The 23,816-nt window shown below is 44.3% G+C and overlaps 2 protein-coding genes across 6 annotated transcripts in view; both read left to right on the plus strand.

The window, feature by feature from the left end:
• KIZ (kizuna centrosomal protein) overlaps window positions 1-10,369 on the plus strand; it is a 40,823-nt gene extending 30,454 nt beyond the window's left edge. For 4 of the 5 annotated variants that reach the window (XM_048935034.1, XM_048935031.1, XM_048935032.1 and 1 more), the window contains 2 exons: window positions 6,382-6,425; window positions 9,041-10,369. In XM_048935034.1, coding sequence (XP_048790991.1) covers window positions 6,382-6,425; window positions 9,041-9,246 — 250 coding nt within the window. In that variant the 3' untranslated portion in view covers window positions 9,247-10,369. Of the gene's footprint in view, window positions 1-6,381; window positions 6,426-8,764; window positions 9,009-9,040 lie in introns of those variants that run through there. The other variant, XM_048935030.1, reaches the window with a different exon arrangement.
• A 5,129-nt stretch (window positions 10,370-15,498) lies between these two features.
• XRN2 (5'-3' exoribonuclease 2) overlaps window positions 15,499-23,816 on the plus strand; it is a 45,164-nt gene continuing 36,846 nt past the window's right edge. The window contains exons 1-8 of the mRNA XM_048935028.1: window positions 15,499-15,688; window positions 19,731-19,858; window positions 19,939-20,050; window positions 21,217-21,328; window positions 22,374-22,432; window positions 22,511-22,600; window positions 23,394-23,466; window positions 23,555-23,605. Of these exons, the coding sequence (XP_048790985.1) occupies window positions 15,614-15,688; window positions 19,731-19,858; window positions 19,939-20,050; window positions 21,217-21,328; window positions 22,374-22,432; window positions 22,511-22,600; window positions 23,394-23,466; window positions 23,555-23,605 (700 nt within the window). The 5' untranslated portion in view covers window positions 15,499-15,613. The remainder of the gene's footprint in view (window positions 15,689-19,730; window positions 19,859-19,938; window positions 20,051-21,216; window positions 21,329-22,373; window positions 22,433-22,510; window positions 22,601-23,393; window positions 23,467-23,554; window positions 23,606-23,816) is intronic.

Below are 23,816 nucleotides of genomic sequence, written 5' to 3' on the forward strand. Positions count from 1 at the left end.
AGTGCTCTTTTTAATTCTCCTTTGTGATGGATTTAGCATCACTCTGCCCTGTAGCTTCATGCCTTCCAGCGCTGAGCAGCAGTGAGCGCGCTGGTACTGATGGTGCTCCTTAAAAAAACAAAGCAACCAATCTTACAGCGACTCAAAGTTCATATCCAAAACGGCTAGGAAAGCAATCCTCCCTTTTTAAAGGTGAAGTTCTGACTACTGCTTGTTTTGGACACTTGACGTGGACTTTGCACAGAGCAGCACGGCAGGAGTGGCGCAGGAAGAGCAGTGGCAGCATCTGGGTGCTGCTTTGCGGTCAGGACGCGGCGAAATTTCTTGGCCGCTCACATGTAAGCTCTCCACTTAGTGCAGTCACTTCTCGTGCTTTATTGCTTTTACAAGTGGTCTCGAAACCCACTACTTGAGAATAAACATAACTGTGTAGTACTGCTGGGGTACTTTTTATAAATTCTTCTTTGCTGTTTTGTCACTGAGCTGATGAGTGACCTCGAAAAAGACCCTGCTGGACCTAAATAAAAAAAATGGCTTCCTCTGATGTCCTGGAGACAATAATTATGATGTGCCAGTTAAGCCCAAACTACAGCTGAGGGATTTTACTTTAAAGCGGAGGCTTGGGCGCAAAAATGCATTTATAGCTCTTTGTCTGGCACCTCATTATGTGTGGGCCTGATTCATTAAGTAATTGGTTTGCAGTTGTTTACATGAGTATTAAGGCTTTCTATTCAGCAGCCTTTGAGAGATACATTGTGCAAATGTTGCATGTTATGAATGCAGAATGAGGGGCAGGGGACCGGTCCTATTGGCTAAACACTGCACTCTGTTGAAAAGCAAGAGAAAGAGATTGGGTGCTGCTTTGCATAGCAATGACTTTCTTAATAAGCTTTACAGATTAATACACACAAGCTATAAAAGATGCAAAGAGATACTCTTAGCACATTTATACATGCTCATTTCACTATTATGGTACTGGAGATGGGAAGAATTGAGCTCTTTCATATTCGGTTTTTCAGTGCATGTCTTCAGTGCATGAGACTTAATAGAATCCGATGTTTATTGTATTATAAATCATGGGGAAGTAGGCAGATCTGCAACAGTTTATTATTAAAGATTCTTTCAATGTAAATCTTTTTCGGCCATTGTATTTCCTACAGCAAAATCATTTTGTGGTTGAGTGGGGATGAAAGGCATAATGTACGAAGGAGTGAGTCTTAATAGGAAGCTGCTCTCTGAGTAAAGACCACTTGTTCCCTTTTGTTCGGAGGTGCATGCCAGAGCTTCCTCTTCTCCCACAAATATTGTCTGCTTCTGCCTCAGATATCAAACTGGCTTGGTTTTTTTTTTCCCCCTGGACTAATTTACTTTCTCGAGCTGCTCGTAGATGCAACTTTAGCCAGAAGAGTGAAGGTTTTGCGAGAGGAAAGAGCAGGTTAAGTTATAGAACCGCTCGGGGGGAGAAGGTATCATAAGTCAGGCCTGAGTCTCCCCGAAAGAGCGGGCAGAAGGCGATGTGTGTGGCATCGGGCGGCCCTGCAGCGGTGGCTGCAGCCAGAGGAGGTCACTAGCTTTCGGGATCGTTCTGTGGTTTTGATGCAAGCCGTTTATTTTTCTTCGTGACTTGTTTGCTCTGTCTAGCTTCCAAATAATCTGAAGATTAAAGCAGCGTTATAGGCTGAGAAGCAAATGAAAAATGTAATTTGTCAGGACGTAAGCACGGTTTAAAGTATTTTAAACTTTGATTAATCTGCATTCTGGAAGTAATCCAGCCCGGTCCCCGGAGGCTGTTTTTTTAGTCAAAAGCTGCCTCTAACAAACTCAGATTTAATGAGATGTAAATAAAAGTTTTCAGATTGTAATTCATCCTCTTAATTATTCTCGAAGGAAATATTTAATAATCAACTGGCAATAACTAATGGGATGCTTGGCTTGCCGTGCAAAGCAGCACGTTGGCCATCAGGGGGCACTCAGACTTTGCTGAACTAGGAGCTCTCGATTCATTTTGCATCTTCTACCTGATGTTACTGCTATCATTTTAAATCTCGATGGCGTTTTGTGGACTTGTTTGGCATCTCTTGTCAGAGCTCCAGCCTAAAGTTTTTGGGGTCAGGGTTTTCCAAGGTATGCATTAAGCAGGACAAGGAAATAGCCATTGAGAGCAGTGAAAGCAAGGAAACGGGGCAGAGTGGGGAGCCAGTGTCCTGCACCTTAAGAGCCACGTGTGTATAGGTGAGTCTGTGCCTGATGTGTCCTTATACAGAGCTTCAACTGTCAAATCACTTCTAACAGAGGTCGACTGTATCTCAGGGATGTTTTTCTGTAAGTCCTGTAGCTATCACATCTGGTCCCAATCCTGAAAGCCACAGAAACAGTGATGCTGTAGCAGCCGTGCTGCAGGGCAGTCATCAAGAGTTAGCAAGGACCTTGCACTGTGGTGGATTTTGGTCTGTTTCTCTAAGCAGGAATATGTATTTTTTTTCTTCAACATGACACACAAGCAGGGGGCGATCTTAAATGTAACTTGATGTCAATCTTTGTATCCTACAATAAGAGTGATCATGTTTGCAGTGTAATTACTTAAATTCGGTGTTATCGTTTCCATTCCTCAGCAAGTGATGGCATGTTGAATAGATTTGTTACTGCATTCCCAACTCTGTAACTTCACTGCGTTTCTGTGATGCCCAATTTCTAGTCAACCATCAGCAGCAAACGATAGTGCCATCAGAGTTGTCCTGCAGCTCACAGCAAAGCGTATTTATCACACAGGGGCACGCTGAGCTGAGACATCACATCAGAAGCACCAGCACCGAGTAGCCTGGCTTGATACTCCTAAAAGGCTTTTAGATGTTTCCAGAAAACGATTTTTAAAGATAAATCTGCAGCTTTGCATCCTCACGTGTCACTGGGGAGAAGCTGCATCGCTTCTTTCAGTGAGGGTTATGAAGCACTGCCCTGTGAAATATAAATACTCGGTTTGTTTTCTGGTGCCTCAGCACTGCTTTCATGCAGAAGAGGCGCACAGCCTTGAAACCTCTGGCAATATCAGCTGTAGTGTCGGTGTTCCTGAAGCCCCCACGCTCCTCAATTTGTTTGTCTTTCTGATCAAACTTGACACTGTTTTATTTTTCTTGATGCTTGGGTGATGTTGTTTCCTTTCTTTTGCTGTTTAAGTAGTGGCTGTGGGCTGTGTGGTTTTCCTTTTTTTTTCCTTTTCTTTCTCTTAAGGCATTTGGGTGTCCTTTTTATTTATTTTTCGTTCATTTCTCTTGCCACTGAAGCGCTGAAGTTCAACAAGTGCTAAAGCAAAAAGGCACCCTGACTGGAGTAAGCATTTTCTCTTGATTTTTTTTTCCCAATGCCGCATCTATTAACTTGCCTTTTTGCTCTACTAGATTTTTCTTTTCCTCTTCATATTAATTTTCTTTATGGAGGGGAAAAAATATTTTCTTGGAGCTTTTTCATTTCTTATTGTTGCAGAATCTTCAGCACAAAAAAGCCTATTTCAGCAGAGTAAAGGAGAGATTAAAAGGCCCTTTGAAGTTAAACCGGTTTGGGTTTTTTCTTTGTTAGAGCCTGGGTTGAGTTTGGCATTATTTTAGGGAAGAAGCAAATGTGTAAATGGATATCGAAGGGTCACTACAGGGGATTAGTCAAGGCAGGGAAACTGGCCTTACTTCATTTATAGCCCTGAAATTTCTCCTTGGAGGTCTGTGTGGTTATTGTGCGCTCGGCGTAGCAGACGATAACTTTCACGATTGAATTTCCTGACTTCTCAATACGGGTGTTTTGCAATGTAAAGGTTTTGCTGCATGTTGACTAACACTTCAGACATAATTCAAGAATTTTATTCCCTGTGACAAAGCTATCTTGCAGTATTTCCAGTCTCGATTTGACAGAGTTGCTATTTCTGGTCTCCTGGTACCATTTTCTGCATCTCCTCTAGCATTTCTCTGTGTGCCACCAGCTTCCATGCCAGACCGTTTCCTGGCATCTCCTTTTCTGCCTGATCTGTGGCACTGATACCTAGCTTCTGACAAGCCCTTTCTCATTCCCCTTTGGGCTGTTTTTGGTAGGGAATTCTGTTCTTAGGCATGGTAATTTCCCCTGGGAGAGGGGATGCACTGATGGCTTTTTGGTAGAATGTGAACGTCTGTCTTTGCCCTCCCTTGTGTCAGCACTGGCTGTTCTCTTTATGGGAAGGTGGGAGAAGGAGGGAAGGTTTTCAGATCTTCAGAATCTTAGAATCACAGAATGACTTGTATTGGAAGGGCCCAGAAAGGCCATCCAGCTCCAACTCCTTTGCTGTAGGTAGAGTTGCCGCCCACTAGACCAGGGTGCCTCACCTCTTGGCCGTGGTGGTCCTTGCACCACAGCTTCTCAGTGAGGCCTTCAGGTGGCCCTGGAGCAGTTGGAAGTGCTCAGGGTTGTGCAGGGCTGTGGGTGCTCATCCTGTGGTCCTGGTATTGCATGGTGATCCTCAGCCCAGCAGGACTATGGATCCACCTGAACAGCCCTCACACGTCCAATTGTGGCCTGAACCAAGCGGAGCAAAGGGTCACTCTGAGGCTGCATGATAAAGCCTTTCCACCTCCCTTCCCGACGGTGGAAGAGGAAGCAGTAGGCAGTGTAAATGGTAGCTGTCAGCTGTGTGAGCTTGTTTTAATGAAATACTTGAAGGCAAAACGGTTCTTGTGCAGTCTGCCACGGAAGTCACCTCTCCATTTGCAGCTCAGCAACAAGTGGGTTCTCACTCTACACCCAAGGGAAAACGATGTGGCTGATGGAGTTGCCTCCTCTTAAGCACAAGCTGTGGGCTGAGCCTGGGATCCATGGGGCACCTCCTGGGGAGCGCCGAGGGTCAGGAAATCTCAGCACAATGAGCAGGAGTTCAGCATGGTTGGCTGTTCAAGGCCTCAGCCTGGAGGACCTGACCTGTGCAGTGTGTTCAGCAAGTATTTGGAGTGGGCGAATTTGAATCAGAAGTTGGAGTGTAGTGTAGGGTGGGGTTTGACTGAATAAAACCAGGAGAGACTTGGATGGCGTGCTGAGGACTGTCAGATGCACTAGTTAAGGCTAACGCATTTTTGAGTGAATTATTTAAAGGATATATTTCTAATTGTTTGTACTTAACTAGTGCTGCTGTTTTGTTACTAGTACCTAAATGTTCTTTTGATATTTTAGTTGAACTTCAGCTGTGTTTAATGTTCGACTTCTGGGAATTTGTGAATCCCTTTAGAGAAGGGAGATTGAGGCTAATGGCGTTCACAGCTTGTAGGAGATGAATATAACTAACATTTTTTTCTCTTAAAAAGAGGAGTTGCTGTTACAGAGGTAGCTGTAATGTAATGAAACCTCCCCTGCATTAAGTTGAACTTTCCAGTTGTAATCACAAAATCTCACTGAATACGGTGATGTAACACGAGCAATGAATCATCTGTCGTCTTGTATCTCCTTCACAAATGCCTTCATTGATGGTAGTTAGAATATTTTTAACTCCTCGCTTCAAGTAATTATGTGTTAGCTGCCGTGTCTCTAAATGAAATGCAGCAAATTGTGTGAAATTTTGACAGCTGATTGTGTTCTGACTGTAGCGACAGCTTCAAATTGCAGCTTGACATTTGCTTATGTTGGACTAGTTCACACAGTAATGTCACAAATATCTCCTATTTGATCTTCCTTATTAAAATCAGCTGAAGCTTTATTTTTAGAGCTTATTGCGGGATTGTTAATATAACAGTTAATTCTCCTACATCATTGCCCCTATGTGATTATTTCACAGCACCAACACAATACACACGCTACACACAAAAGATCAAAATGATTCCAGCTTGTTTGAGAGATTCAAAAGGGCCTGTGATGCTCTAGACACAAGAGCAGTCATTTAACAGAACAGAATCGCAACTGCATATACATCAAGGTAGATCAAAGGCAGCTGGAAGATTGCACATTTACATAGGGACGTGGGTGATGCTATGGGAACCCAGGAGCTGACTTGGAGGAGTGCACTGGCAGGATGGGAAATAAGGAAGTTCAGTGAGCATCAGTGGGGGGTGCTTTTATTTTTGTTTGGATTTTTTTCTTTACTTTCTGTGCATATCTGAAAGGCTGTGAAAGATAGATGAAGCTGTGATGCTTTGTCCCCTTAATTCACTACTGGTGTACATCAGCAGTGCTAGCAATGCTGCTTCCAGAGCAGGCTGCCTGAACATCTGGACCAGTGTCCTTGTTGCATGATAATTTCTCCACCTTTTGTAAAACGTACAAGTGGGAAAAACAGCGACCAAGGAGTGAGTAGTTACTAAAAAACAAAAAGTCAACTGAATGTCTTTTAGTTTTGTGACACTGTGCTGAATACTTATAATCTTTCCCTGTTTGCAGGCCTGAATTCAGGAAGGGAGCAATAACTGCTATAAAATCCAAAGGTAAGAACCAACTGTTAAACTGCTTAAAGACCTGTCTTTCTTAGGGAAATTGAAATGGCAGAAAGCCTCTAAATACAGCATTTTTAAGGAGATGGAGGAAACGTGGAATTTCACTACTTCAGCACAGGAACAGGCAAATAGTTACTGATGGGAAATTCTGGATCAGAGAGGACATGTTTCACAGTGCATGATTTGGAAGGGCAGTGATCGTTGTGCTTGGTGATTTAAATCAAATAGGAGCAGGAGAATCATAGAATCACCAAGGTTGGAAAAGACCTCCAAGATCATCCAGTCCTCCTACCACCAATATTCCCCCACTAAACCATGTTCTTCAAGCCTAGCGGAGGAAAAGTCTGGCATTATCCCTCTTTGAAATACTGAGTGCAGGAGTGGATGGGCAGCAGTGTGTTTGTGTGGTTACCATAGGTGGGCATACAACAGTGTCTGTACACGTGGGTGTGTTTGAAACAGCTTTTTTCCTTGTGCAGGCTTTCTTTTAAACCAGTTTCTGGGCCCTGTGTGTTTTCATTCTCTCCTACATTTGATTTTCCTTCTAGTTACCTTAACTGCTGGTGTCCAAATTCACCTGTAACTCTGTGAGGGAAGGCAGTACTGGGACCAGAGAGTTTTTTGCTGGGAGCCTCGGGAGCTATCACAGCCCTGAGAGATACCAAGCTTATTTCACAGTTACAGAATCTGAGCTGATTTCAGGATACCATTAACCATGGGTGCTTTGATGCCGTTTGAAAGGCCTCTGTCACATCTCTAGCCTGCTTAGCTCTCTGCTGGGGAGCTGCGTGTTGTGGAGCCCTTCAGCACGTTTGCTCTCCTCCCACACGTTCAGCATGGGAACGAGCACAGGGTGCAGCCTGCCCCACTCTGCTGCTCATGGCAGACCTGCAGTCCAGGGGTCTGGGGATATAGGATGAAAGGTGCAGCTGCTGCATTTGTAGATAAGGTATTTATATAGCTTGTGCCATCAAAAGCACAAAATAGTGAACAGTGCTTCAGTCGAATATGAGCTGAAATTTCTGTATGAAGCTTGACAGTTTGCCTCTCTCCTGCCGTCTGAATCTGTATTTGTGAGGCTTTTGCCTCAACTTTCTTTTGATAACTTTGGAGAAACGAGGACCCTCTGAAAACCTTTAGGACCAGGCAGTGCAGCTCTGGAAATAACTGTAGGCTTGACATTCTAGCCTGTGGCTGCTTCCTACAGTGGGCTGAAAGAGAGAAGGATGTTACGTGTCTGCACACAACCTGCAGAGAGGTTTCACCAGAGCAGGGCAGGGGGAGCTGTGGGGTAGGATGTCTGTGCCTTGCTGCCCTGGGGAACCACAGACCCAAAGAGGAAGGGAATTTGTGCCTGTGAATGTTGTTCCCACCTGTGCTTCTGTTTCCTCTGACTCCCTCAGCCTATGCTTGTTGCTGTCGTGGGTGCAGTTTAACATTCAAACGCTGTTGATGCAGAGCCCCGTGTTGTTGCTGATCAGCAGCACTCCTCAGTGGCCCTTTGGTGGTGAAGCAACTATTTTTTCTGGAGATAAAAGCGTGGCTTTCTGTTGTGGTTTTCTTTTTTTTAATCAAGGGAAAAAGAAAAATTAACAGTTACTGCACGACTGAGCTGGCAACCTTCACACCTGAATCATCTCATCAGGCCTTCGTTGTGAAGAGCTCTGTGTACTTCCCTGTGTGTCTGCTGCTTTTTTTTTTTTCCCTCTCCTTCCATGGGTCAAAGGAATTTACATATCGAGGAATCTCTCGAGCACTTCAAATTTAAATGTGATTCTGTTTTTCAGTGAAATTGCTTGCTAATTACCAGGTCCTTTTGTTAAAGCCATCCAGTTCTTTGAAGTCGTTTTTTGTCTGTATGTGGTCCTGTCACAGAGTGGTGGTTTTTTTTCCATTTGTGACATCATTGCCATTTTTATGCCAACTCTGTGATGTCATGGTTATCCCGTGACTTCACTGTAGGGTCAAATAGAGGGAGAAAGTGGAACATAATAGACAAAGCTGTAATTCAGGCAGCAGATGGTCAAGTAAATTGCTTGGAGTGGAAATATTCTGCCAAACTACCTTGAGGAACAATGAAGTCGGCCCTGTAAATGGCTCACTGTTCCTCCACAGCAGCTCAGTTAGGAAACCACGACTTGGTGACAGCACAGTGCCAGAAATGCACACCTCTGCTGGGGGTCCTCAAAACAACCCTAAGCCCGAGCTCCTCCATAAACCACAGTGTCTAGCTACCTCAAAAGAGCTGTAAAAGAATAAGGCCTGTGCTGTCACATGGGCATGGAGAAGATTTTTATAATTCTCCCTTTATTTTTTGCCTTTACTCTCAGCTTTCTGGGGCGAATCTGACGATAGCAGCTCTGAGGCTGTGGATGTTTTGCGTCCACAAACTCACAGCTCAGAAGCAGATGACTTTGATGACTTCTATGATTGAAGTTCCACCGCTTGCTTTTGGGAAGCAAATCAACAGCATCACCTTCCACAACTTGAATGTGCAGAAGTGCACCTCATAGGTTGATATTCGCATTTAAATACAGAATAAAGATTGCTTGGTCTTCTACACAGCCTCCTTGTATGTGTGTTTACTCTGTTTTTCTTTTCTGAAGGAGATCCAACTGAAGGTGTGTCCTCAGATGTCCACTTACCCCATGGTGGTTTGTACAGCTTTCTCCAGAAGGCAGCTGGGACCCACTGGCTACTTCCCCATTTCTTTCTGTTATTGGGGATTGGAGCTGATTTTCTGCAGGTCCCTGCTCACAGCAAGCACCTCCTGCCCTGTGCCAAATACAAGGCAAGGGATGCACCTGTGTAATGGGTAATCCTGCATGACAGAGATGCATGGGTTGTCACAAACGAGGTGTCAACAGTGAGCAAGAAATAACACCTCTTGGGTCAAAAACTTGCCAGCCTGACAGAATTACTCTGAGAGTGGTGCCAGCTACTGTAAGAGTGAAATGTGGCCTTGGGTGATGGTGCTGTCCTTGGGGCAGCAATGTCATCATGCTGTGTGTGCTTATTTCTCTCTGTGATTCAGACCAAGTTCTAGAAGAGGCACTGACCAAAAGGGAGTCAAGTCCGTTTCTGTACCTGGTTGTATATGATCCAAATGTATCTTTTTGTGCTGCAGGAGAAGTGTGGTTGGGCTGCAGTGCTTAATGGCCACATCACCAAAGTCTCTGTTTTTCTGGAAGCTGTGCAGGCCACAAGTATGCTTAGTAGCAGTACTACTACAGCCCAGCTTGGCAGCTGCTTTTGTTGCAGTAGGAGTGCAAAAAACACCATCTTCTCATATGTCTTCTAATATTTTGGCTACAGAGCTGACTGGTTTGGAAAAAAGAAAGCAAGCATTCTGGGTATGCATAGATATGCTACTCGGGGCTGCCTGGCATGTTTGATCTTTATCATCATCTGCAACAGATCAAGAAGAAGAAATGCATAAAAAGTACATTTCTAATTCAGCATATTTTGGAACAGAACAGAATTTACATGTGGTGATCCTCAGTGATTTTCTGCTTTTAGTTGCTTTGTAAAATCTACGCTGGTGTTGCTGTATGGACATCACAATAATTGGATGACTCTAGGAGCTTCATGCATTTTTAATTTTCTTCTTTTAATTCCTTTTATCTAAAATTAAGTTCATTAAACATGAGATTTTCTTTCGAAGGGAGAAACCAGGGGACACATTAAAAAAAATCTGTTCATAATTATGATAAGTTCAAAAGCAAAAAACAGCACCCCAATTAAACCCTGCTGCAAAGCAGTACTGCATCTTTGAATACAGCCACAAATCTTTGGGTCTAGTCCATCAAAAACGATTTTTAAATGGTAACAATATTCTATTTAATAAAAAGAACGAGTAGCCGGAAATGAGCTTTGAAGAAGGCTTGAAAATGAGAAGAAATGGTTAGTATAGATATCTGTTGGCTTGTTTCATCTTACAGGTTCCCAGCCTGACACCGGCAGTGGTGCAGTGTTGATTATCCCAACAACTGGAAAGTGAGTGCTGCTAAGGATGGAGTGTGTGAGCGGGGTTGTTGGAATGGGAGGCAGCTGGACTCTGCAGCTACAGGATCCCAGCCACCATTATAGGGCTGCCTGGGTCAGAGTGGCTGCTCTGTTTCTGTGCCAAGAGGAAGAGCAACTCTCATACTGTGTGCATCTGCACAAGGGAAGCTCTTTGGTGTCCTTCACTGTGACAGTTTCCTGCCCGTTGGACCATGGGCTACTTTAGACTGGGCTTGAAAATGAATTTTGCATTGCAGTGGCAGCACAACCAGAAGCATTGATGCTGTCCTGCTGATGGTCCTGGTAGACAACAAGATATGTCTAGAAACTTCTCTGTAGCCTTCTAGCACCATGTTGGAAGCTTATTTTCCTTCTTTATGTGCAGTCTCAATGTCATCTGGGAGACTTGCAGCACAACGAGTGTACAACCCCACCATGCTAAGGCCGGTGCCTGCTTTGTTGCCCCTCGGTGCTTTGTTCTGCCCATCCTTCAGCTGTGGTAATTCATTTCTGAGGCCCTGCTCATCTGCTAAAACTAAGCCCACTGGTATGTCACGCCACTGACAGACCATTGCTATGTGATTTCCAGTGAACGTCAGACCAAAGTTCATCTGGAAGAAGTCTCTGCGAGCAGCGCTGCGAAGGAACACTGCATCAAATCTGCAGCGCCTTTGTAGTTTTAAGCTCTTTCTGAGTGATTCTGGGTTCTTGATGTCAGCCCACTTTAAATCTCCTCGCATGACACAAGGCACCCATCACTAGTCTCTGGTGCTTTTCATTCCCTCAGTCCAGCTCAGCCTCAGACATGCAGCTAATGACAGATGACAGATGGCTGCGGGACTTTCTGCTAAGGCAATATCTCTCTTCTGGTATTTAAGCGATAGCCGAGTTCCTCCAGAGCATATTTTTATTATACTTTCATTGTGCACAGACTCATTAGATGCAAAACGTTCTGCCAGTCAACTTTATTCTGCTCCTTGACAGCTGTCATACCGGCAGCCTGATGATGATGACAGGTGATGCTGATGGACAGTAGGACTGTAATCAATACAGCCTGAACAGATTGAAATCAGCATGCCACTCATCCACTGAGAATACTGTAAGGAGAAGTCTTCATGTATTCCTGCTGTGTATCTGCAGGGACTTAGAGCCGCGTCCTTTTTTGCACGTCACACTCACACAGCTGTACTGAAGCAAGGCCAAACATCAGCTTGTGCCTGCAAAAGCAAATTAGCAGATGGATAGGTGCTGACAAAAAAAAAAGCTGGATGAGTGCTGTCATCGAGTGAGGGGAAATAGTGGCGGAGGTATTGAGCTGATGTGCAGAGCGAGGAGGAGTTTGTGGTGAGCTGTCTAGGCTAGAGTGTATTCAGGCTGCAGAAATTTGGGAAATTTGCATTTAAGAATGAGGAAAGCATCTGTGTGTTTTCAAGCACTAGTATTCACACACATTGGTTGAAACAGAAGCTTCACAAATCCTGAAAATATCTCGTTCTGTGTTAGCTGATGTTTTGAGAAGGATCAGCATAATGTTTTCTTTTAGGCTGGCTCATTTGGACCCATGTATACTCACAAAGACTTCCCCTCTGGACCCTTCCCCTGCTCTGTAGCCCTCCTCTGGATGCTCTCTGATGGCTTTATGTCCTTTTTATACTGTGGCCCCAGAGCACAGGCAGTGCTGGCAGTGAGGCTGTGCAGCACAGGGCCTGGTATCTCCAGCATGGTTGGCTTTTCTGGCTCCAGGGCACCCTGCTGGCTCAGGTTCAACTTGCCACTGGCCAGAACCCCCAGCTCCCTTTCCAAGGGGCTGCTCCTCATCCCCCGGTCTGCACACAGAGCCAGGGCTGCAGAACCAGCATCTGCTCTTGTTCATGCAGATGGTGACCACCCTCGAATGTGTCAGGATCTTGGGCCTAGGCCTCTCTACCCTCAAGGGAACCAACACCCCTCCCAATGTAGCATCATCCAAAATTTACTTAATATCAAGTCATTGATGAAAACATTAAAGAGAATTGGTTCAAATCCCAGAATTCCATCAGCAGCAACTGGGGCACCCCTCCGGCTGAGGGCTCCCCATGCCCAACACATCCATCTTCTGGTTCTCATGGGACATTCTTAGGGTCACTCTGCCATGGCTTTGTAATGTCCCAAGCCACCTCCCTGATGATTGCTATAAATACAGGGACCCTGACAACGGAACTCCAGTCTCTAAAAGACTTGTGTCTTGGTGCAGCCTTCTAGCACAAGAAGCAGCAATTCAGAAGGAGCCTTTCCCCCTTCCCACCATGGATCCTCCCCTACCCAAGAAGCGTAAGGTTCAGGGGAGCAGCAGCAAACCAGAACCAATGGATGTTGATCCACCCAAGGACGACGTTGAGCCCATGGTGGTGGATGTGCCTCCAGAGGAAGAAACAATGGAGATGGATCCACCTCCATAAGAGCCAGGCAAGCACTATAACACCATGCTTGCCTGGAGACATCAGTACATCTGGTGGCACACCAGGGGCCATCGACTTCCATCTGAGCATTGAAATGTCACCATGTGCCAGAGAGCCCCAGCTCCAGCTGCTGCTCCCTTCCTTTCCCATCCTCCATCCTCATCCTTCCCCAGAATCTCCCACCCCTTTTTTCCCAAGCTCTGAGGAAAAGGGAAGGACTTGGACTGGTGTCCTTCAAGCTGCTGCCATTCCAGGACAACAGGAGGAGTCCAGCAGGCAGTCCTGAGCACCGTGCAGCCTCCAGGTGAGCCCCAAGAAAGAGGGCAGGACTGGAACTGGTGTCCTCTGAGCTGCCATGTGGACAGCTGTGAGCTCCCTGCAGCCTCCAAGTTGTGTCAGAGAAGCTACAGAGGCAACTGTTCATCTGGAGAAGCAGAAGATGTTGGTTTGGACAGGAGGAAGAGTTGAAGTTCAGCCTGAAAGTCCATTCCAGCTGCTCCATTAGAACTTTTTGCTAAGAAAGGACAATAAGCAATTTAAAAGGATGGTAAAAAATAGTAATAATAATAAAAAGCTAAACCACAAGTGCCTCTCCACTTTTGGAACTTCAGAGTCTGCCCTGAGACTGGAGTGTCCCCTCCCGCTCTCCCCAAGACAGAATGACTTTGCCTTGTGGGATGAGATCCCAGCCAGCATTACTGTTCCCACTGCTGCCTCCTGCATCTGCCAGCCTTGTCCACTGAGCCACCCAGGACAGGCATTGCCAAAGCAGCTGTTTACTCATCACTGTGTACATTTGATACCATAAGACTCAAACAATTTAGTTAGTATTCAAAGAATAGATCCCTTGATGCCCAAGATAAGAACATGCCCCTTTGTGTAGACATGGGGAGGCACCCAAGAGCAATCTAGTCCTGTTGACGTCAAAGAGTGATCGCTATAGATCTGCATCTATAGGCAAACTGACTCACCAGAACCCCTCCGTTTACAGATGCAGGTACAAAGTTAGATATGATATTCTGACAATCCCCAATTCTGACAGCTCTGGGGATAGTTGGGAGCTTTGTGAAAACTGTATGAATATTTGGGTGTTGAATGTATATAGAGAGAGTGCTATAGCTCCGAGGTGTGCAAGCTTTGTGGAGAGATCCCCATGCACCCAATGCTTTAATAGACCAGTGTTTGCTTTGCAAACTATCACTTGGTTTGGAGAGTTTGCTTAGTTTTTGGTAACACACTTTGGGCAGCCCCCAAATTTGTTGCATGACAGCAGTGTCAGGGGAATACCAGAAGGAGTCATTTTCACACGTAGCTCTCAAAGGCTCTTTCCACTCCTCAATTATTTCACCTCTCAGAAAAATTTAAAGGAAACAATCCTAGATTTCCCACAGGAAGAGTTTTCTCTTCACGGTCAGGAACAGCTGGTGGATGCCAAATTATGAGGAGCATCATGCCCTCCAGTTGTTACAGAAAAGAAGAGCCATCACCCAACTAAAATACCATCTTTACACCATGCTCTTGTTTGTCCTGTGCTGGCTGCAGCTTAGCTCTGCTTTAGGTTATTTGCAGGATTTGTTTTCATTCACCCAGCAAAATGTAGATTAACTTTTCAAGGAAATGTTTGAAAAAAAACCCAAACAATAATAATAATACTGCAACAAAGCTTGTTTACACAAGTAATTATGAGATAAGATGATCACATTTCATTTGCATTTGTCTCTTTTTTGGTATTATCAGGAAAAAAACAACTGATTGCCCCTCAATACAGTGTGTTCATACTAAGTTTGTCTTACTATAGGCTAAATTGCAGCAGGAAGAGCGATATAATAGGAGACTTCAATCAAGATGTGTTTTGTAAGGAGCAGATAAAGGACGAGCTGATACAAGAGATGTACTGCCAGCGGAAAGTCGATGGGGAAATTTATTCCAGTCACAGACTTTGTAAGAGAAGTGACAACAGAAAATGGCTTACCAACAGCCAAGCGAGGCTCGGAGCGACAAGAAATCCAATATTGGGTTAATGCTTTGCACAGCCAATTAGCAGGGCTCCTCTCCCCAGGTCGGCAGTTGACTCCACAAGCAGTGCTGAGGTTTGTTGGCTCTGTTAACGAGAGCCGGGCTCCTTCCTCACCTCCTCCCCTGAACATGCAAAGGACAGGGTGCAGCCCAGCACAAAACCTTCCTTTGATTTTATTAATCCTTTTTAATACCTGCAGATTTTAATTCCATTTGAACATCACCGCGCGGCTAACTTAATAGTATTTGCTTATGCAATGGGTGGAGCGACATGACAGGGATTCTTTACGCTGGCTGTCTGCAACCACCTGAAAGGAGGCTGTGTGAGGCAAGGTGCTCCCGTAGGACGAGAGGGCACGGCTCACGTTGTGCCAGGGGAGGTTTGGGTTGGCTGCTAGGAAACATTTATTCTCTGAAAGAGCAGTGAGCCAGCGGCATAGGCTGTCCAGGAGGGTGGTCACCATCCCTGGAGGTGTTCAACAAACAGGAAGGTGTGGCACTGAGGGACTTGGTTGTTGCCCCCTCGCAACTCGCCTCACAACAGCTCACACCCCGCGCAGCGCCGGGCCGCTGTGGCCTCTCGGCAATGCGCGTGCGCGGTAGGCGCTCCCGCCCCTAAGATGGCGGCTCGGCCCCCATGCTGCCCCGCGCCGTTCTCCGGCCCCGGAAGCGTTGGGCGCCGCCTCGTTCGGGCCCGTTCCTTGCCGTTCCAGTGCCGCCATGGGAGTACCGGCTTTCTTTCGCTGGCTCAGCCGCAAGTACCCGTCCATCATCGTCAACTGCGTGGAGGAGAAGGTGAAGGGGGCGGCCTGGAAGAGGGGGAGTGGGGCAGGCAGCGTGGTGCCCGCGCGGTTCCCGGCCCTACGCGTGCGTGTGCGCCCGGAGTTGGGGCCGGGAGCTCCGCTGGGCTGTTGGGAGCAATTCCTCCTCCGTGAGAGCCAAACAGCCTGCACGTGTTACCTTTTGCCTTAAGCGAGGTTTCTGTGCAGCACAGCAGGAGTTGGGGTTGGCGTTCGGTTCTTTTCACGTAGCCGCGGGGTTTCAGGTTTAGGCAGTGAAGCGGTGCCTTAAATTTGGGTGAATCGCACGTTGGACCTGCAGAGTACTCTGCTTGTCGTCCTTACGGCTCCTGAGCCTCCCTCAGTGCAGTGTGAGGGGTTTGTGTGACCTGTAGCTGCAGGGTGTGAGTTTGGCACTGAGGTGCATGCCGGAGGTTTGAGGAGCTGCCACCAAACGAGGTAGTTTCTGATTTACGAGTGTTGCTATGAAGCAGAACCGAGGAATGCTTTTCGGTCACAGTGGGAGACTCTCGCAGGTGAATGGCTTGTTTTGCCTGCAGTCAGCATCATAACAGGCTGTGGGGTCTGAGCTTTTCATCAGCAACCCCCCCTTTCCTTTAGTACGTCTGATGTGGAACAGGTTGCCCAAGGAGGCTGTGGATGCCCCATCCCTGCAGGCATCCAAGGCCAGGCTGGATGTGGCTCTGGGCAGCCTGGTCTGTTGGTTGGTGACCCTGCTGCACGTAGCAGGGGGTTGGAACCAGATGAGCATTGTGATCCTTTGCAACCCAGGCCATTCTATGATTCTATGAATATCCATTCCAGCAATGAAGTAGGACTGTGGATACAGTGTCTCTATTAATTATCACTTCTGTTTACAGCCATCACTCAGTGTGAAATTCAGCTGTTCTGCTTCAGAGCAGCATTCTTCTGAATAAATGAATGCAGATGGTTGTGAGAGTACATGTAGATTGTTTACAGTTTTGTGTTTACTACAAGTGGACGTTTTTTGTCTTATAAACTTTCCAGTATTTCCTGGATAATGCTTTAAGATCTGTGTGCTTAACAGCAGTCGCAATTTAAATGGCAAATACATTTTCATGCTGTAGCAATTCAGCAAAGCTTTCTGTAAAAGCGGAAGGCTTCCATCATGTTAGTAAACACCTATCTAAATGCTAACTTAATCCCAGTTGCTGTGGAGTTCAGGTAAAGGAAAGGTACCTGCAGAGGTACCTTTGGTGTATGTGATTGCACGTCTGTTCAGTAACTGAAACTGTAACAGCAAATCTTAAAAGAGAAGGAACAATATAACAAATTCTCTAGAGTCAAATTGGCTGGCCGTAATGGAGCATCAGAGCAGATTTCCTTATGCGCACTGGTTTGTTGTGACTTAGGAGTGCAGTGTGTGTACAGAGAGGACAGCACCTGAATAAATCCCGTTTAACTACAGTTTTTGATATTCGTACCTGGTTACAGGTTTGAGAGCTGCCTAGGACAGTGGTGAGAAGCTGTGTCTTACTGTGGAGGAATTTAAATTTCTCTCACAATGTAATCAGTTCTGTGTGTATCTTAGGATTGCTTATAAATCTTTCTAATCAGAAGTTTTGTATCTGTGGGTAGCTTGTCTCTTTGAGATATGACAGAGCTGATCCTTGTTCTCTTACCTTGCTAGGTTATTTCTTTTTCTTAAATCTGATTAATCTTTTTCTTAAGCTGAGCGGGAAGAATAAGAGGAAGATCTCCAAGATAATATAAAATCCAGGGGAGAAGGTTCTTAATCAGATTCATACAAATTAATAAAGCTGCTACTGAAGTATCATATTTGAAGATCTGTTTTCAATGGTTTCAAAAGCAGCTGTAGATTAGAAATGAACAGTTTAGTTCTATCACAAGAGATATCACTCCCAGATACTTAAACCTTTTACAAGACGTTTGCATTAAAAAGCTGATGGGTTTGTGAGTGGGTGCTGGCAAAGCTGCTGACTTAGCAGTATGCAGATGACCACTAAATGGCTTTCATAGCCATCTAAGGGAGATGGTGCTTATTTTGCTTTACCTTCAAGACGGGAAATAAGATCTGTGGAGAGGGCAGTTTTATTTTCCGTATCACACAGTTGTAAGCCTTTGATGTCACAGTTAGCTTTGGCAAGAGGTTTGATGGGAGATCAAGTAGGACACGAGACAAGCTGCTTGTCCCCTTATCTGATGTAAACCAGAATGGGTGCTCTTTTAAAATCAGGGCTTTCGCTGCCCAGAGGAACTTGATAAAAATCTTAAGCTGCAGAGCAGTGTTTGCACCTGGCAATTAGTTCCTGCTAAAACCAAAGGATTGTTCTTGTTCTAGACAGTGCAGCAACATGCTCTTTTTTTCTTTGTGAGTTCTGAAGGAACCGAGCTGGTCCTGATCCCACCTGTCAAAATTTGGCTTGCTGGCGTAGCTAGGAGGAGAAAGATGCAAGTTGGCAGAATTTCAGCTTTTTAAAGAAATAGAGGAGATTAGCCTACAGTATTTAAAAATCCATTTGCAGGAATGCACTGCAGACATTGCTCCTATTGCAGACTGTGCTCCTGCAGCTGCAGGGGCTGTGTGAGCTCAGAGGAGGTGCCGGGTGCATGTTGGTCAGCTTCTGACAAGTTTCACTGGGGTGGAAGGAGCAATAGGGGAACGTTTTTCCTGCTGCCTCCTTGAATCCTGTGAGCACGGCCTGGATGGAATAGCATCGCGTTGCTTGCCAAGCTGAACTCCTCGTTGCAACTCTGTGATACGTTATAACTCCTTGCAGTCATCAAGTCTTTAAAATGAATTTGATGTCCTCTTGGTCAAAGGGTGTCTTCTGGCATGGATGTTACTGGTGTTTAATTTGCTTCCTGGTTGTTCGCTGACATTTGTTTTCTCTGTGCATCTGGGTTTACCATGTGTGAGTGTTCAATCATGCTGAAGAGCTCTGAGAACATCGGTGATCAGATGTGTTTAGAGCAATTATAATTCAGCATTGAGTTGACCATCCACAGTGTGACCTGAGCTTCTTTCTGGTTAGGTACTGGTCTAAAGGGAGGCAGTCATAGTTAAAAGTCTGCTTATTTCACAGGTGCAAAGTAGGGGCTGGGAGTTATTTAGCATGCTGAGTGCATCCGCAATCAAACTCAGAGTCAGAAGCCGAAGGGTTCAGGGGTGTGTGAGCGCCTTGGTGCATTTGGTAGTAACCAAGAAAAGTAATAAAGATATGCTCCAAGTGGCAGTTTTTGTCTGGTGGGATCTGAGAGGATCTCTTTCCTTTGTAGAGTGGAATCTGGTAAGAGGAAGTGTTCCAGCTCAGTCTTGTACTTTGCTTCTTTCCGACGTACCTACTTGTACTGTTGGGGAGCTTGTCATGTCACCTGCTGCTCTCCAGTGTGATCAGCCATAGGCGAATGGCTTCTGCTGCTTCCTTCTTCCTGTGGGTTAGGGAAGTGATACGAGTTTGTTTAGATGTCCCAATCTTGAAAGTTGTTTTAAAACAACGAGCTTTTAAAGTGAAGAGATTTCTGACATTTCTTGTCGTGTCCCAATCATCACGTCATATTATGTGCTTTGAATCTCCTTCCCTGCGTTTTGAGGGAGCCTGTATGGGGCTGGCAGTAAGAAGGGTGGTTTATCTGGAAAATACACAGTGTGGAAGTTCCTTGGAACAAAATGTATAATACATGCTGATCAGCAGGAGTGAACTGGCTCAACTTTAAGTCATCGTTATCCCTTCAGGTAATGTTAATTTTATAAAGGCCTTAGAAACAAAGCTGAGTAAGAAGTGTAAGCATGAAATTCCAGGTAATTCTGTTTAGGGGAATTTGTTGCTGTCTTTTTCTACTGCCTTTGAAGTGATTACCTTGCACTGAGGGACGTGGCTTAGCAGACATGGTGGTGTTGGGTTGATGCTTGGACTGGGTGGTCTCAGTGATCTTTTCCAACCAACCTTAATGATTCTGTGATCTCCTGTGAGTCTGTATGTTAATACTCTGTAGATTAGTTGTTCTGCTTGCATGATTGAATACTGAATTAATTGTTCCAACTGGTTTTGCAGGCCAAAGAATGCAATGGCATCAAGGCTTCAATTGACACAAGCAAACCAAACCCTAATGAGGTGGAGTTTGATAATCTGTACTTGGATATGAATGGTATCATTCACCCTTGTACACATCCAGAAGACAAGTAAGGCAGTTTCCTTTGTCTCTATAAGTAGGACTCATTCGTAGCATTTCACATGTTAAATTTAATGTTCTATGTTGTAGGCCAGCACCTAAAAATGAAGATGAAATGATGGTTGCAATTTTTGAGTATATTGACAGGATCTTCAACATTGTAAGACCAAGGCGACTTCTCTACATGGCTATAGATGGAGTGGTAAGTATTGACTGAATTTAATTCCTACTAATGACTGTTTCTGAAACGAGGCTTGCTGCCCTCCACTCTCATAAGATCCACTGGACAATAGTTTTCCAAAATGAAAAACTTAGAGGTTAAATATGCAGTTAATTAAATTCTGTGTATTCAAAACTGTTGAAGAATTTAGCCCATGGGGTCTCATCAGCTGGCTGATGTAGTCTACTGCAATCTGAACTTTGCTTTGGCAAAGCAGGAAACTTCCTTAAGACAATAAAGTTCTGAAGTTATTTCACATGTTCTTCTATTCTGTGACTTCAGTAATGATTTATGCAGCAGACTGGGAAAGACCAGAAAGCCATTTAAACAGGTGCACTTAAAGTGAGCTGTGACTTGATGATGCCATGAAATGTTTCACAGTCTAGCTTTAAGCAGACACTGGAGCCTGTCTTCCTCTGTTCCTTATCCTCATCCTGCTGGTGCATCAGTTAGTCTAATGGAAGATACCACACTTCATTAAAACCTTCACTCAGTATATTTGTATGCATGTTGTGTGCTGAGGCACACTGAAATAGCCTACCAGGCTTCTGGTACTAGGTACTGGTACCTGGTACTGGTACCAGGACTGCTAAGCTTTTTCTAGGCTTTTCAGCTTCTCCAAGATAAGATGAATTCAAGTAAAAACTTTCCTACTTAAGGATACACAAGTGCAAAAATTCCTAATGTGTTTGTGTATGTGAAAGTAATCCAACAAGTAAATGTTGATGTATCCTTTTAAAAATCCCAAATAGGTGTCCTAGCTAGTAAGTGAGTACTGTCTGCTCTGGTATTTTGGAAGCACAAAGAGCTATGTATACAATGTTAGGAGCTTCTTTTTGGAGAAAGGGAATGTTACAAATGATGCATCTTGAGCACTGTGTGTTTCTGAGATGAGGGTACAGTTGCACATGCATGCTTTTGCTGAGAGGCTTAAGAAACCTATTCAGAAATTTGCCCAGCTCTGCTGCCATGTGACAGGGTGAACAGAATCCCAGGTTTGGTTATGGAGAGACCCTGTGTTAAATGGTTGGATATTCACAAACTGGCCAATTTCAAAAGGGTTGTCCTGAGAACCAGAAACAACCAGCAGATGGAAAATAACTGTGTGGATGTGGTGACTGACCCGTGCATTATGATGCCTGTTTCAGGCTCCACGTGCAAAAATGAATCAGCAGCGGTCAAGAAGATTCAGAGCATCAAAAGAGGGCATGGAAGCTGCTGAAGAGAAGCAAAAAATAAGACAAGAAATTCTGGCCAAAGGTAAAGCTGTGACAATACCTGATGTTGTTTTTCAAGTCAGAGTCACCTTTTTTATTTCTAGTGTTTCAGTAAGGGATAGAAAGGGGATGTTGTGCTCTCAAAATATCTCTGTGCATTATGGAGTAGGAGGGTGTAGTGGATCTTTGTTTTTTTTCTCCCCAAAGTTAAGATCCAAGGTAAAATGTCACTTTTGCTTTCTGTCTTCCTGCCTGAAATGGATTTGTGTTCTCTTAATTCCTTCAGGAAGAAAGTGAACAGAAAAACAGGGATAAACAGAGTTTTGCTTAGCCTCCCACTATCCTTACAGAAAGGAATGAATGTTTCTGGGTGCTAACAAAAAATTAGTTGAGGCTTAGCAGTAGAGGTCATGTGAAGTTGTTGCTGCACAGGAATAAGGAATGCACTGCAAGCAAAGGTAGGTTCTTTGATTGGAAACTTTAAACTCAGGAACAGAGCAACATCAGTGCAGTTTGAGAGTGACAGTAATTTGACTCGAGTGAAAGCAGTGTTTGTAGCTGGAGGGTGCTGAGTGTGCTGGAGGAATTAATTCAGGTGACTGTAGGCAGAAGTAATGTGGCTTTCCAAGTGGAAGCACAGCCTCCTTAGAGGTTAAAAAGGCAGAGCACACTTTTTTTTTTTTCCTGTTGCATTTGTAGACTCTTAGGAAGTTCAGAGATAGGAAGTTAGTGTAACCTTGTTTGGGAGCTCAAGTGAGTAAGAAGTAGAAACGTAGGGTAGAATATACGAGGAAATTATTTCCCCATGTTTTATCTCACTTAGCAAGCTTGGTTTCCTTGAGACTTCTAGTTTTTGGCAAAACAGGTAAGGAAATCGCTGCTCTGAAGCAACAAAGGTTTTGTAAGAGTACCAGTACCTAATTTTAAGCTGAAAGTAATGTGATGGTAAGACCTGTTTTGTTTCTGAAACAAAGTAATCTTTTACAAAGTGTTAATTACTATCAGGGTAGCCATCAGGCTGTTTGTCATGCCAAAATGTTTGATGTTCCATATTGATTTACTTCTGTTAAATGTCTTTATTGCTCTAGGTGGCATTCTTCCTCCAGAAGAAGTGAAGGAAAGATTTGACAGCAACTGTATTACCCCAGTGAGTGATCTTGCACTTAAGCAGCAATTGTCAGTATCTGGATGATGGCTTAATTTATTTCCTTCTGTCCCTTTTTAGGGAACTGAGTTTATGGACAATCTTGCCAAATGTCTCCGCTATTACATTGCTGACCGTTTGAACACTGACCCAGGGTGGAAAAATCTGACAGTAAGTTTCACAGTTTGATACTTCAGGAAAATTAAGGTGATCTATTAGGTTAGGCCAGGATATGACTGAAGAGTCTGAATTCAACAGATTTGTCTCATCTTCTCGCACAGTTATTAATCATGGAGCAACCTGCACCTTCTGCTGGACTTCAGAGGTGTATTTCATCCTAATAACTCAATCTAAAAGCACCATTTGTTTGGATGTCATTTAAAAGCAGTGAAAAGATCTGATATTGCAAGCTACAATTTGATGTAATAGGAGGCAGGGTTTTAGGAACACTTTATTATCTTAGGGAAAAATGTCCCGGTCCGTTGTGTGTGTATTCTTTTCACTCTTTATTTTTAACTTGTTTATTGTCTCAGGCTGCATTTTTTCTATTATTTGAATGATGCACAGTAGATGTCAGTCAATAAAAATTATTCATAGCAGCTTTCTTGACTTTGAGATTCTCTTATACTGTTACTCAACCACTCCACCCCCATCAAGTTTCCGACAGCCCTGTTTCATCAGTTGTCCATATAATTTATCAGGAAGCTAATGGTATGATGATTTCAGTGGTGTTTGAATCAATATGTCAGCTTCATCCTGAAATTAGAGAAAAATTAAGGTCTGCTCAGAGGACCCAAACTCTTAAATAATTGATTTGTGAGTCATAATATGATAGTTGACACTGCAAATTAGGATTTCATATACTGAATCTGACTTAAGAATACTTGAACTACCTACTGTTGGTGGATTTTTTATTTTAAGGATGGCAGCATAAATTGATTACCTAATCTGTAAATCTTCACAGGTAATCCTGTCTGATGCTAGTGCTCCTGGTGAAGGTGAACATAAAATCATGGATTACATTAGAAGACAAAGAGGTATACTTGTAATAAACTGCAGTATGGCCCTTGTTTCTAACCTGTTGTATGTTATTGAACCAAAGCTGTGTAATTCTCTTTCATGTAGCTCAACCAAACCATGACCCGAACACTCATCACTGTCTGTGCGGGGCTGATGGTGAGTTCTTTGCTGACAGTGCATCTCTCCTGTTAAGCTTTCTTGTGCTGTTTTTTGATTGTGTTGAGCTGTAGTGTTTAGAATTTTGCATTTGTATGAATAATCCAGTGTATCTGTTAGTTTTTGACAGCCTGTCTGTGGCCAAAGGGCTGACTTTCACTTAGTTGTACTATCTGGGTAGTTCGTGGGTAATGCTTGTTTAAAGCAGAAT

This window comes from Lagopus muta, chromosome 2 (genome assembly GCF_023343835.1).
Source record: "Lagopus muta isolate bLagMut1 chromosome 2, bLagMut1 primary, whole genome shotgun sequence".
Lineage (NCBI taxonomy): Eukaryota > Metazoa > Chordata > Aves > Galliformes > Phasianidae > Lagopus > Lagopus muta.